Genomic DNA, 14,780 nt, shown 5'->3' with positions numbered 1-14,780 from the left:
TTCCTTTTAAAGCTTTAAAAACTTTTTGGCCAACTTCAGTTTTGGTCAATTTTACATTTACAGTGTTGTTTTTGGAACTCATATTTTATATATTTTCTATAAAAAATGAAATTATTTTTAAATATTTATTTCATATAATATATTATGCAATAGTAAAATATTTCTGTCCTAATTTCTTCACTTTCACATGTTATTTTAATGCTCTTTGATTAAACCCACAAGCCCTTATTTCTCATGAAGCAAAACGTTTGAGATTTCGTTTCATCATTTTATCACTCCGCAGAAATCGAGTAAGCGTGCGTCTCCTCCTCTGTCACTGTGTGTCATTAACATTGCGTGTATTAACCTGCTATGACCAGGAACATTTCCTAATATACGATCATTAAATTAAAGTTAAAGTGCTTTGCATTCACTATCAAAGTTTATATTTGTCTGTTTATATATTTTGGCAGGAGTTTGGTTACGAGCCTCTGCTGATGGCACACGCATATTCACGCGCTCTTCCGGACAGGTGCTGCTCTGGTTGATATCCATCCGCAGTGCGGCTCATTGACAAGAAGTTCAGCTGAATGGCACACAAATGTGTCATTGATAGCATTTATATATTCACTTAAAATTCCCTTATTTGGGCATTAAAATGTGATTGGAATTAAAGTGCACAATAATCGCTGTTATCTGAAATAACCGCAGTTAGATCAAATAACGACAGGCCTAATTGTAATCAGATTACATACAGTTAGTTACTTTTAAGTATAGGCCTATTATTAGAGTTGCACATATTTCTAAAATAAATGTAAGCGCTGCGTAGTTCTAGCGGGAAGACTCGCAGCTGTACATCATCGCACCATTAGCTAGGTAACTCCTCGCCAATCGTGCATCAGCCATCGCTTTATAAGTCTGCTCACAATCTATCACATTGGAGTTTCAGTGTGCTAACACGGCAACCTCCACCACCCCACCACCACCAGTTGAGTCCCATCCTGCACGGGGGTAGGCTCCTCGACCCTGCCTCCTGTCTCCGGCAGGATCTGACATTTTTGAGTTCAACTTCTTCGGACCGCCAGACGGGGCTTACACCAAAGAGAGACATTACATTCCTGTTTCATATTCAGCAAATAAATGTCATCTTAAACTTTACTCAAGTCTGCGAGTCTTCCTGATAGAATATTATTTATGTAGAATACATTTAAAACATGAATTGTTCAGATGTACGTCTGTTTTTGTTTCTGTGACAGCTGAAGGGCCCCTAAGGAGTTGTTGTAAAGGAGAAACATTCTGTGCTGAGTAAATGACTTGTGCATGTGCAACAATGAACAAGGAGGAAATATAGTCATTATTTTTCATTCTTTGAGCGGAAAAGTGTTCTAGAAAGGTACTTAAAAGTAAAGTAATTAGTAATGTGATTACTGATTATTTCATTGCAAAAGTAATCTAATTAGAATTTTAGAAAAGTAATTAGTCATTTACAGTGAAATACTTAATTTTAGTAACTTACCCAACACTGCAAGTATCTGCCTCTCGGTTCACTATGTGTGAAATATGTTTGTGTTTGTTGCATTTATAGCCGAATGTCTCAGAGTTAAAAGAGCACTAGAGGTTTATCAAGAGAACGTGTATGGCCCTCTAGAGCCCTAATCCTCACCGCAAGCCCGCACAACCAAATCGGTCAACTCAAGACACCTGCTGGACACCACACACGCGCATACATACAGAAAACACAAGTGTGAGTGTCCATGGCATGACTGCAGAGGTTTTATCTCTTTTCCTCTCTCTCTCTCCCCACGGCCATATGCTTGGCACAAAACACACCTCCCCATTGCACACTTTTATGCATGTTCACACAAACACACTATTAGGATTTACAACCCTGAATTCATCTATGGCCAAAAAGGCATCCTTTTATAGCGTGCTGGTAATCCTTTGACCCAGTTTGCCATGCAAGAGCACACTAATACATTACCAACTTTTCTCTCTCTCAGTCATGCTCAGTTTTTCTTACTCTCATTTTTTACAGCAGCACACCCATTTGTCCTTAAGGATTATTCTCTACATGAAACAATACATTTGGCTCAATAATTCCTTATTATAACATGATTAAGTATTTGGATGTGCTTGTGGTTGGAAAGCTTGCTGATACAGTTTAATTTTTTTCACTGTTGATCATCCTTGAGATAATGTGAAAATAGATTTTTCTGTAGAACAAATGTGAACTTGCCCATGCAAAAGTCATCGCCACAGTGCTATGGTTGCCAGGGTGTTGCTATGTGGTTGCTAATGTGTTCTGAGTGGTTTTTATTGACATTGCTATGCTGTTGCTCGGGTGTTATGGATGGTTACTAAGTGGTTGCTAGGAATTTTTAGTGCGTATGTGTCAAACGCATCGGAATTTGTTTTTATTTATTTATTTTTTATCTTCCACTTTCACAGACTCTTCGTCTGAAATCTAGTACTGTCAGAGTATGTACTGTTTTTGATGAAGGATGCACTTCTCATCCGGTAAAACAGTAAGTTCTTTAGGTATGCATGCATGTGTGTAGTATGAATAGATTCTGGAAATACTTCATCCGAGAATGTGGGCATTGTCCCCTGATGCATCATTAAAAAAAGCCATCCAACTTGCGGTATTCTGCTGTTTATTTTATTTTTTATCCAGCGTCTGAACATTTGTGTCATCTCCTCAGTTCCCAAGAGACAGTTAAGTGTCCATCGATCCGCTCTTCAGAATCTCACAGAAAATAGTATGTCATCTGGGTATTTCTTGCACACCATTTTATCAATACTGAGGATTCGGACATACTACTCCATTGGCATACTGTGTTTGGCATACTATATAGTAGGGAAGAATGGATATTCAGACACAGAGTAAGGCTGCATAAGGAGGCAGGATTAAAATAATGTGCCTTTCAAACTGTTCTGAGACTAGTTTCCGCATACAAAAGAGTTCGTCATACAGAAACACTGTCGGTTAAGTCGTTGACTGATAAGGCATCAAGTCAGTTGCCTAAGCTTTTGGATACAGACAAGTATACCCTAGCCTTCAGTTTCAGCAATAGTAATTGCGGATTCTTACCTTACAAGCACCACTAACAATTTATTTGCCAGGGAAATTTAAAACTAAACATCATTGTCTCCAAAACGGAGTTTTGGCAAATCAAATCCTTTCCAAGAATAGTTAATGCATGGGACAGATTTCTAACGTAATGCACTGCGGCTCTAAATTATCTGCTAAATTGACATTAATGGTCAACACCTGAGACATCATCTCTCATGTCTGTATCTGTCAACATACTAAATGAATATTAAAGCCTCCGTGTGGAGCGCCATCCAGTTGAGCATGGTTTCCAGAGGTTTTGTGCCCAGTTGGAGGTGTCAAAGGCGGCAGTGAGTGGAGATGAGAAATGGCAGAGGGTTTTGCACCGACCCCATGGGATCCAGCCTTCTGTTGGCCTTCACTGACCCATATCTGCCCCGAGAAAGATTAAACTCAAGGGTCCTTCTGTTCCCTAAGCCTGAGCTCCACAGGCAGAGCACAAATCCATAGCCAGCTCAACTGAAGCTGTGGAGAGACATGTAGTGTTTTAGAATTGTGCAATTGGTCAAAAATTGTGGAGATTACATTGAGAACAGTTGACTGCATTTTGAAGAAGCACTTACGGGCTGATGGTTTGGTTTATTTTTGAGGCATGAACATTGCTCACTTGCCTGACACTGCAAAAAAAAAAAAAAAAAAAAAAAAATCATAGTAATTTTGTCTTGCTTTCCAGTAAATATCCTTAAAACAAGATACATTTGCATGACATAAGACATAAGATATTGCATCCAGTTTTCAGAGAAATTAACAAAATTTAGTGAGATTCAGGGGCATAGCTACAGGGTGGGCAGCTGCCCTAGGGCCCGGGGTGAGAGGGTGCATGCAAAAGTTGACCAGAAGGAACCATAAAAATGACAGCGGTCCCAACGGGCGATGAAAAACAACAAAGGCCCCCCAAAGAGGGGGCCCGACAGATTCTGTGCACTGGGGCCCGTAAGATCCATGTTAACGCCACTGGTGAGATTGCATGCTAAAAACAAGAAAAAACTTTTTGACAAGGCACTAAGAAAAAACTTAATTCAAAAGGAAAACATGCTTAGTTTTCTTACTCCATTGGCAAATAGTTTATTTAATTTCTTGTTCTAAGCATAAACTTCACACAATTTTGTTCAAATTTTCTGAAAAGTAGACTTAATGTCTTATGTCATTTTGCCCATAGGTTTTTTTAAAAACAGCAAAAATTTCAGTTACAAAAGGCACTTTCAGTGGAAGTGTATGGTGCCAATATAAACATTAAAGTACACTTGTTTCACTGTTTCAAAAGTATAGCCACAAGATGTAAACATTATGTGTTAATAGGATTTTAGTCTTACAAAATCGCTTACTAACCTTATCTGTGTAGTTATATCTAATATTACAACATTGTTGTCATGATAACGTAATGCCATTAAACACTAATCCCATAAACGCTGTAAAACCAGTAAATCCCTAATTTTATGTTATTATGTATAAGGTTTACATCTTGTGGCTATACTTTTGAAACAGGGTGTACTTAAATCTTTATGGACTGGCAATTTTTGCTTCTTTCTATTTCTATTTCGATTAAGCTTAACTTGTATTTGAACCCAAAACATTCTTTTAAGGATGTTTATTATAGAATTTTTTAACAGGAAAACATGACAAAAATACTAAGAAAGAAACTGACACCCCGGCAGCTGTGCCACTCTAAACACTAATATCATTATTTTCTCTTCTCTAAAGAGCATTCAACCGATTTAACCTGGTATTCGTCATAAAACATGTTGACATTGATTTCAAATCCAAATGCCAAAGCCGGTATTTTACTAGCTTGTTTGAACATCGTTCTCTTGATTTTAATGTGGCAATTGCATACAATTTGCATACATTAAACAAACAATGTGGTTGAAGGCATCCATCCCAGGGTTCTGTAATTAACATGGAAATGGAAGAATGGTATTTTGGTCCCTTCTGGCCCGCCTGGGTGTGTCTCCACTGACACAGAGCTAATGAATGAGCATGTGATTTATGGGAGGTGGGTCTTCACTTAAGGAAAAGTGCGTGAGAGTGTGTCTTGACTACTTGGTCTGAATTTTAAGGAGGTCTTTAGAGGTGAAAGCCCTGATGATCTCGGGACCTCGTACATCACTGATTAAATGGTATCACTTTAAAAAGGAGAAAGCAAGATATTTGGTGTGCCCTTCACTGGAGCCACCTCTGAAATTGAAATGTATTGAGAAAGTGATACAATGAAATGTTGGCTAAGAAGCTAGGAGGTCACTCCACTGTTTTTCTGTCCACCGAGGGGTGCTTGGCATGACAAATGTTGAAGACCCTTGCCTTAAAGTTTAATTAGATTGTACAAATGAGGTAACGGTTTACAAACAAACATGCTGTGGCGGCACTTCCGAGTTCTTTTGGCACCCCAGAAATGAACAGCTTTCAATGGCCGCTTCGTTAAAATTGTGCTGAAAATGCTTAACTTATTAAAATGAAACACCCCGTTTCTGAGAGATTAATGGAGATTTGGACATCTATACATTTCCGTCAGGATCGGTGGATCAGGACAAACTCAGGATTTGACATGAATTATGATATTTTACTGATTACCATTATTATTCTTGTGGCTGCTCTAATAAGACCCATTCACATAGTTGCCTGTGGTCTGACGTCTCAGTGATTTCATCCATACCTACACAGTGACTTAGAAGAACTTGCTCCTGGATGGTTCTGGATGAACATTCTTGTTGGTCCTGAACCAACATTCTTATCAACAAGTCAGAGTTTAGGGTTAGGGTTTGGATTAGGTTTAGCGGTTAGGTTCCACACTTGTTTTTTCTTTTCTTCTCTCTTCTTCCACACACCCCTTTCTTTCATTTCTTGCTCAGCTAACAGCGTTGCCCTGGAAGATGTAATTTCATGGCCCTCAGTGGTGGCTCAGCCAGGTGGAAGTGGCTGTATGCCTGCTGTTACCTTAGAGACAAAAGATAGCTTTTAACAGATTGTCTCAGAATAGACCCACCTCGAAATTGCACTGCATTGCATGACATTGCACTGCAGCTTGCCTTTTGTTGCTGAAAATTTGCATCCCAATTTCTGAACAAAACACATTGCCTTTAAAATGCTTTCACATGCTGTATTGGGGAATCTCACAAACCCTGTCAAGAACTTGTCATATTTCAGCCCAAAATCAAAATAAACTTTCTATTCTAATTCTTTCAGATGGCATGGTAATCTTTGAAAATACTCTACACCAAGACAAGGTGTCTCAGCAAATGTATTTTTATTTTATTTATACAAAACAACAAGGACTACCAAAAAAGTTAGTCAAAGGAACATACAGTAATTTTGGTTTTTTGAATGGAATACATTTTCTCACTGTCTCCAAAACACTCCTTAAAAAAAGACAAATACAATCTTTCACAACAGTTGTCAAATGACAAACTCTCTTGGCTTTGAAAAGAAAGGAGAAGGAACCACATTCTCTTGTGACCATAACGACAGGGATCCACAGATGGGGACAGACAGACAGATGCGTCCTCGGCTCGGTGAGGTCACGTGACTGGCTGTCTAGCTGGCTGGTCAAACAACACATATTGTGCTTTGTATTTTTTTGTTGTTTTCCAACACAACGAGAGTGCAACATTGTTATGCTTTTAAATGGTACTGTATAAATTTCTACAAAAGAGTTTGGCACATTCAGACATTAACTTATCTATAATATCAGCCTTTTTTTTTTTAACATGATTTCATTTCTTTCATGTATAAATACAATATACTCTTCTTTCCTTGCATCTGGATCCCATGTACAAAGCTTCAACGGATGATTATTTACAGTGACAGCATGATGAAAATACCCCCATGAAGGTCATAAATAACAATAATGACAATAATTAATAACATAATCAAAAGTCTGAGATTCATGCTCAGTGAGGCAGGCTCTGAATCTGTACACTCGTCCTCTTCGCTTTGTTTCCTCACTTTTGTCAAGGAAGGAGGTGGAACGAAAATGGAGGGATGTTCAAGTCAAACTTCACTTATCCCACAGCCTTCCCTTATCTCATATCCTGGAAGAGCAGAAAAGAATAAGAAAATGATTAGTTAAAATTGCAAAACCAATGCAATCAGATGGTTTTAACTGGTCATATACAGGGTTAGTTCATCCAAAAATGAAAATTCTTTCATAATCATCTTTCTTCAGCAGAACACATATGAAGAAAAATAGAAAAATATCTCAGCTCAGTAGGTCCTTAAAATGCAAGTGGATGGTGATCAGACCTTTGAAGCTCCAAAAAGAGCAGACAGTCAGCACAAACGTCATCCATACGACTCCAGCGGTTAAATTAATGTCTTCTAAAGTGACATGATCGCTTTTGATGCGAAAAAGATCAATATTTAAGTACTTTTTAAATATAATCCATTGCTTACGGTCAGTAGCGGTATGCACATGTGACATAATAGCGTTGGCATGTGAGACACATGAGATCTGAGGCACGTGTGACACACCCGAAAGAGCAGCGCTGTTTACAAGTGAGTAGGAGGTATGTTGTACAGAAGCTTCATTGGTTTTGGTTTAGATCTGTATTTGTATCTGTTTCTTTACTCACAATGGTCTGTTTGTGTGCTTATCCTGGATGTCTCAACCGAGAGAAGAATGTGAGATTACCTCCGTAACATTCCAACGCGAATACGTGAACTCGGCGCTCTAGTGAAGCTTACTGGAAGTGATGGTTTATAGTTAAAAAGTACTTAAATATTAATATGTTTTGCACCAAAAGCGATCGTATCTATGTCTGATCACCATCCACTTGCATTTTAAGGACCTACTGAGCTGAGATATTTTTCTATTTTATTTCAAATGTGTTCTGCTGAAGAAAGAAAGTCATCCACACCTGGGATATTTTCATTTTTGGGTGAACTATCCCTTTAAGCTATTCACCAGTTGAATCAGCATTGCTGGTCTAGTACGTTGTACTCAGGAGGATAATTGTGGCATTCATCTCTCTCAGGACAAAAGGAAGGCTTTTGGTTTGGTATGTCTATAGATTACTTAATGTGGTTGAAATGTCAGGGATTGTCCATCATGTGATGTGACAAGATCTGAGAACACAGTATAAAGCCTATCTCTGGGGCAGAGGCCTTCTCCCCTCTCCGTCAGACACCTATTCATGCTCTCTGTCCGACTGGAAAGATAACGCTAAACACCGTGACAGGATGGGGTAACCCGAAACTCCCTCCCTGGGGAACGTATAGCCCTCTTTTATGTTGTCTGTCTTTTTATGTTCCGGGGGGGGGGGGGGGGGGGGTTAACATGAGAGGGGGGCACACATCTGAGGAGACTCTTCAGATCATAGGGGGTGACCTCAGATGCGCATAACCTGGTTCCCATGACAGAACTATTCACATCCCATGACAGAACTATTCACATCTGTTGGCAAAACTGTAAAAAAAGGGTTTATGGTCACCTTGGCCATGCCACTAGTTCCCCCATTATTCCTTTGACCGAATGACTTCAATACACTTAGTTTAAACCCTGTTATGATGTGTGACATAAAGAAAAAATTAACATGTTTTTTTAATGTATTCCATGGTCCTACAGTGTTTGAATGTAATCTATGGAAATGCCATGTTTTTGAAGGTATTCCATGGAAGCACCATGTTTTTTAACATATTCCATGAAAACACCAAGTTTAAAAAAAAAAAAAGAAAAAAAAAAAAAACATTTTCGTATTCCATGCAAATACCATGTTTTTTTTTTTTTTTTTACATATTCCATGGTAACACTATGTTTTTGAACGTATTCCATAGTACTACCATTTGTTTGGATGCATTCCATGGAAACACCATGTTTTTTTTACATTATCCATTGAAATGCCATGTTTTTTTTTTTGTTTTTGTTTTTACATATTTAAAGGAAATACCATGTTTGTTTGTTTTTACATATTCCATGGAAATACAATGTTTCTGAATGCATTCCATGGAAATTTTTGTTTGTTTCAAAGCGACTTTTATCCCAAGTCAACAATAATGTTCAATAAATAATAAAATTACATTATAATCACAAACAATGCCACCAGCATGTAATATAGTTAATTAGCCATTAAATGTAGGTTGTTTTTACGGTTGCTAAGCAATGCAAAAGATCACCCAATGAACAAACAATAACATAAAATAATATAAAAAATGCAGTCACAGGTGTAATGATTGCTGGCTTAAAAGTACCATGTGCCCCTCACTCTAACAAAATGTACTGTACATTATGTGCTGCACAGCCAGACGGAAGCAATCTAGACTCCTCCACACTTAGTCAATTCTGTCTCACCGACTAATGAGTGTTAAGAAAAGACAAACTGATGCACGTTTGGGAGGCTATGTCTGACTAAGCTGGGCTAATGTTTAAGATTTAGGATTAGGTTTAGGATTTGGTGGGAGGGGATTAAATCTTTAAGTGAGCCTGAGAAATATTATATACTGTAGATGAAACTATATAAAGAAATTCATAATGTGACCTTTATGACATTACATCTTCTTAAAAAATGTATGTATTAGGGGGCCTGGGTAGCTCAGTGGTAAAAGACGCTGGCTACCACCCCTGGAGTTCGCGAGTTCACTAGTTCAAATCCCAGGGCATGCTGAGTGACTCCAGCCAGGTCTCCTAAGCAACCAAATTGGCCCAGTTGCTAGGGAGGGTAGAGTCACATGGGGTAACCTCCTTGTGGTTGCTATAATGTGGTTCGTTCTCAGCGGGGCACATGTGATTTGAGCGTGGATGCTGCGGTGGATGGCGTGAAGCCTCCACACACACTATGTCTCTGTGGCAACACACTCAACAAGCCACGTGATAAGATGCATGGATTGATGGTCTCAGACACACAGGTAGCTGGGATTTGTCCTCCACCACCTGGATTGAGGCGAATCACTACACATCCACAAGGACTTAAAAGCACATTGGTAATTGGGCATTCCAAATTGGGAGATTTTTAAAAAAAAATTGTTTTAATGTATTATATATATTTATATGCAGAGCCATATTTGTACAGACATCATGCTTGTTGTATACTCTTACATCATTCCTCTTCCTGCCCGTTATGTGACCTCGAGATCCTGTCGACCCCCGTGATGATGAACTTCCTGTTGTGGAGCAGTTGCTGGGCATCTGACCCCGTGACAGGAAATTGGGCTTGTTGTAAGGAATTAAGTCTTCATCTGCCGATAGTCACATAAACACATCCATAATGTTAAGGGGCAATAGTTTAAGTGTACTGATACAATATAATCAACATTTATAAACTTTCAAATCAATGAAAATATACAGTGGCCCAAAAAAGCATTTGGACACTTAAACATGTATAAATTGGATTGCATTAGATAACAAAATGTTAAACCAAGTGGCATTTATTTGAAACACAATTTCACAAAAAGTAGTTTGATAGGATTTAAATGATAAAACAATGGACATACTATTCAAAATACAGTAAGGACACTTTCTTGATGTCAAGCTTAATGAAACAAGTCCATAGTTCCATGTCCATAGTCCATAGCAGATGCCACTTAGTATTTTAGTGAGGCTTCAGTATCCAAGTAATTATTTGGGCCACTGTATATTATTCATAAAATATGATATTGAGTGACAAAAATAACAAATAACATTTAAAATCAGACAGTTTTTTCAGGGGTCATCCAATATTATAATACCAGTGAGTATTGGATATAATCGAGTATGTGATAAAATGCGTTGTTAATATGACAGAGATAAAGCGTATGATTCTCTAACCATCTATCCGTCTATGAGCAGAGTTTTTTCGGTTGGGTGTGCCCTGTTCTCTCCTCTCCATGGAGGAATGAGAGCTTTCCACTCTCTCCAGGGATGTCTGTGCACATTCACATCCCCCTACTTGGGCACAGTCAGCCTCATCCTCAGGGGGCGGCTCTGGAGGAGGGGGCAGATCTGCAAAGATTTGACCACCATGTTAACAATACAGAAGAAGACAGTGCAGCCTAAACTACACTACAGACAGAATAGACCAAATGTACGTGGGCACCCAAACACCACAAACAAATGTGCTTGTTAAACCTTAAATTCCCAAACCATTGGCATTATTAAGGAGTTGGTTCACACTAACAGCCTCCACTCTTCTGGGTAGGCTTTCTATTGGATGTTGGGACATGGCTGCGGTCATTTTCTCCCTTTCAGACACAATGGGGCGTTGGTCTCGGTCGGCATCCCAATTCATTCCAAAGGTGCTGAGTTGGGTTCAGGTCTGGGTTTTGTGCAAGCCAGTCAAGTTCTTCCACACCAGACACAGTAAACCTTTATGGACATCGCTTTGTGCACAGGGGTACTCCCCAAACTGTTGCCACAAAGTTGGAATCACACAGCTTTCTAGAAGGTTATAGATTTGTCTTCATTGCATATAAGTGGCTTAGCCAAACCTATTAATTAGAAGGGGATGTCCTCATACTTTTGGCTATGTAGTGTATCTCAACAGCAGAATAAATGACCAATTTCATTTTGTTCAATAACTCACCGCCTTGCAGTACATCTCGTCGGTATTGACCGCTCTTGGAGGTTTTCTTCTTTACTCTGGATTTCTGCCCAGGAGGTGTGTGTGTTTGGTCTGCAGAGGGTCTCGCTCGGCCTAGCAGGGGTAAAACAACATTGATGCAAAGTGTGAAAAAGTGAGCAGAAAATCTTTTTAGGTCGAAAGTGAATGAAAACGGTGAAATGTTGCTTGATTTGCAGTCCTGGAAATATGGAACTGGTGTTGTACTTCCACTTAAGTACCTGAAACTCCCATGGCACATTTTTCGGAGAACTAAAACATTCAAAACATCTTAACGTCATTATAACTCATTCCGTGCTGAATGAATAAATATCCATTACACTCACAAAAGTTTGTTTTTCTATCATTGTGCTGACTTTTTATTGTCTTCTATTGTTTTTATACTGAGCTACAAACACACACCTGGCGTAGTATTGCTGATGTTCTCTACGCTTTGGGTAACTCCCTGGCTCAGGTCCCGTTTGTGTGCTGAATGGAGTGGCACAGTGTTGTCAGAGCACTCCTGATTGGCCGACAGGTTTGGGTTGGACTGGGTGAGAGGGGAGCTTGGCGTGTGTGGCACAGGCACTGGTCCACACGGCAACCGGCTGTTGATAGCAAATATGCTTGGTCAGTTAGGTAGAATTGTCTAATTTTCCATATTTCAACCTAACTCACACCAACATTTTCATGCCACATTTAAGTAAAATGTTTTTTTTTTTTTTGGTTTCAATTTCACATTTCTACATTGTCAACACCAACAGAGCATTTATGAGGCAACAAATCACTTATGAGGCATTACTGTGCTTTAAAAAGGCTGATCATGTTAAATGAAAACCCTATAAGGCCAAGATAAGCACAATGTAAAAGAAAATCTTTCCAAACTTTCTAGCAGGAAGCATAATGACAGTTTCAGAGCCTCAATATTTGCTCTGTGTCATTCCTTTGTTATCTACAAATACAGACTTGCACAGGAATAAATTATTCATAAAAACATAATTTCTCAAGCAAGAACAAACAATAAGATGTAAAAAGTCTCCTTAGAGAGGGATAACAAATAAACTATTCCATTAAAAAACTAAAATGCAATTCTCAAAAAGATGAAGTGCAACTTATATTAACTGTCTAACATCAGCTCTAGAATATGCGAAGTCATTCTAAGGAGAATTTATGCTGCATGTGTGCATGTAAAGTTTAGAACAAGCAACTGGTAAAAAAAAAAAAATAATTAATTATTAAAAATGATTAATTATTTATAATAAAAAGCTACAGTCAGACAGAGCCTTGGCTTAGCAGTTCCACCATGTTGAGCTGTGGTGCTCATGTGGGAGATGTGGTTCAAGTCTGGCTTGAGTCATTTCCTGGACATGATTTCCTGTCCCATTGCTAATATCTCTATCAATAACAGTGATTTAGTGTCTCACCGTGCTATCTGTGGCTGTTCGAGCTGGTGTAAGCGTGGTATATCATGGCAGTGGTTATCGTCTCTGGGAGATGGTGTTAGGGTGGCGGTGGATTGGTGGCTGTAGGACATGGTGGGGGAAGAGGTCTCTCCTCTCGGAGGTGGGGCGGGACCGTCCTCTATCGTGCCATCCATGAGATATGTCCTCTCCGGGAGGGGTGGACACCATTCTTCCTCATCTGACCTGTATGGGGAGAAACTTTGAATATTTTTACACGTATTTATGTCCATCAACAAACATATCTGAACTAAAATGACCTGTTACCCATTTTTCACTGTTCAATGACAAGCAAGTTCTCAATGTAATAGGTAAAAAAGCCTATTGCTTATGTTTCAATATGTTAGCACCACCAGAGTCTATATTACATCACTTTTCGTAACATTTACCTGGCATTCTCACAAAGCTCTGCTGGAGCATTTGAAAAATAGCAATGTGTATGATTTGTTTTAAGGATGTGGAAAAAGCTGGGTCAGTTTGAAATCAGATGGGAACATCAGCGAATTGGATTTTCGAAAGCACAACTAGACCTGTCTCTCGGAAATTCTCATTGATCAACGGATTGCTACATCAGAGTGTGTTGCAGCAAAAGTTGGATTTTCTCAACTTTTAGTCGCAATGATTGAGTGTAACTTTCACAAACTCTTGCATTTTTTCTCTACGTTCTATAAAATATATGATTTCACAGCATTCACTGATGTAGCCTAAACTCTACTGACCCTTAGAGTAGTAGATTTTAGAAAACTTTAGAGTAGACTTTATTTCTGTTCTGTAAGCAAATTCACTTATTTCTACCAGAGGGTTAAGTAACTCAAATACGTCTGTGGTTTCTAAATCAATCACTGCACACTCATTATGATTGCCCTGCTGCAGTAATCACTAGGTCAATGCAACTGGTGGCCGGCATATCGATTCCTGCTGTCATTCAGTTAGATGAGACAGCCTGGCCTCCAGATAACAATATACATGATATTTGAGCTCTAGCGGGGATGCAAGAGCAATGGAAAACAAGTTAAATACTGTGGCATTTTGAGTGCCACTAACTCAATGTTGCGCCTTGGGCATTTTGAGGGCATACCACTGAGCTAAATGACACTTACAGTTAGTGCTCTGTTCAGGGCTTGGTTTAATACATACCGTACACAGCCTCTTGAAATATATTTGATGAATTATTTAAAGCTGAAGAGTGTAGTTGTGTGGAAGCGCAAAAGTAATGACTGCTTTCAAAAAAGTTTCCCAAGCACTCCACTGTCTTCCATTGGTTGAACCAACAAATAGCCCAGCCCCAAACTCACACCACTGGTTGAGCAAATATTGTTGTTTCTGGTTGGTCGGGATGATAAATTAACAGAACAATGTTTCGAGCCACGAAGCCAGAATGTTTACACTTTCTGGGGAAAATCAACCTACAAATGGCTTACTGTATTTGTAGTTGTCTCTGCATATTACAGTATGGTGGGACAGGAGAAAGTATTTTAACATTGAAACAATTACACACTTCAGCTTTAAGCTTACTCAAAATGCAATAACAGAGCCCATGTTCTTTTAAACTGCCTTAGGGCTGACACAAATGTTAACCTTGTTATCCATGTCATTGCAAGTCTTGGAACTTAACTGAGGGCGAGTCATGAAAATCCAGTTTGACTGTGTGTGTTGCATTGCATGGTAGTGCCTCGAATAATAGTCTAATTCTGCTCAGAGGAAGGAACCTGAGAAGGGCTGTACCTG

At 39.0% G+C, this 14,780-nt stretch overlaps 1 protein-coding gene across 1 annotated transcript in view; it reads right to left on the bottom strand.

Annotated features, from left to right (window-relative positions):
• Positions 1–6,315: 6,315 nt before the first annotated feature.
• Positions 6,316–14,780, bottom strand: part of LOC127432921 (roundabout homolog 2-like) — a 94,273-nt gene continuing 85,808 nt past the window's right edge. Inside the window, exons 22-27 of the mRNA XM_051684445.1 lie at positions 13,017–13,238; positions 12,016–12,200; positions 11,578–11,688; positions 10,824–10,997; positions 10,116–10,255; positions 6,316–7,116 (exon numbers count right to left, since the gene is read on the bottom strand). Of these exons, the coding sequence (XP_051540405.1) occupies positions 7,105–7,116; positions 10,116–10,255; positions 10,824–10,997; positions 11,578–11,688; positions 12,016–12,200; positions 13,017–13,238 (844 nt within the window). The 3' untranslated portion in view covers positions 6,316–7,104. The remainder of the gene's footprint in view (positions 7,117–10,115; positions 10,256–10,823; positions 10,998–11,577; positions 11,689–12,015; positions 12,201–13,016; positions 13,239–14,780) is intronic.

The sequence above is a fragment of the Myxocyprinus asiaticus genome, chromosome 42 (genome assembly GCF_019703515.2).
Source record: "Myxocyprinus asiaticus isolate MX2 ecotype Aquarium Trade chromosome 42, UBuf_Myxa_2, whole genome shotgun sequence".
Taxonomy (NCBI): Eukaryota; Metazoa; Chordata; class Actinopteri; order Cypriniformes; family Catostomidae; genus Myxocyprinus; species Myxocyprinus asiaticus.
The sequence above is the reverse complement of the archived record's forward strand: the minus strand, read 5'-3'. Positions and strand labels throughout refer to the sequence as shown.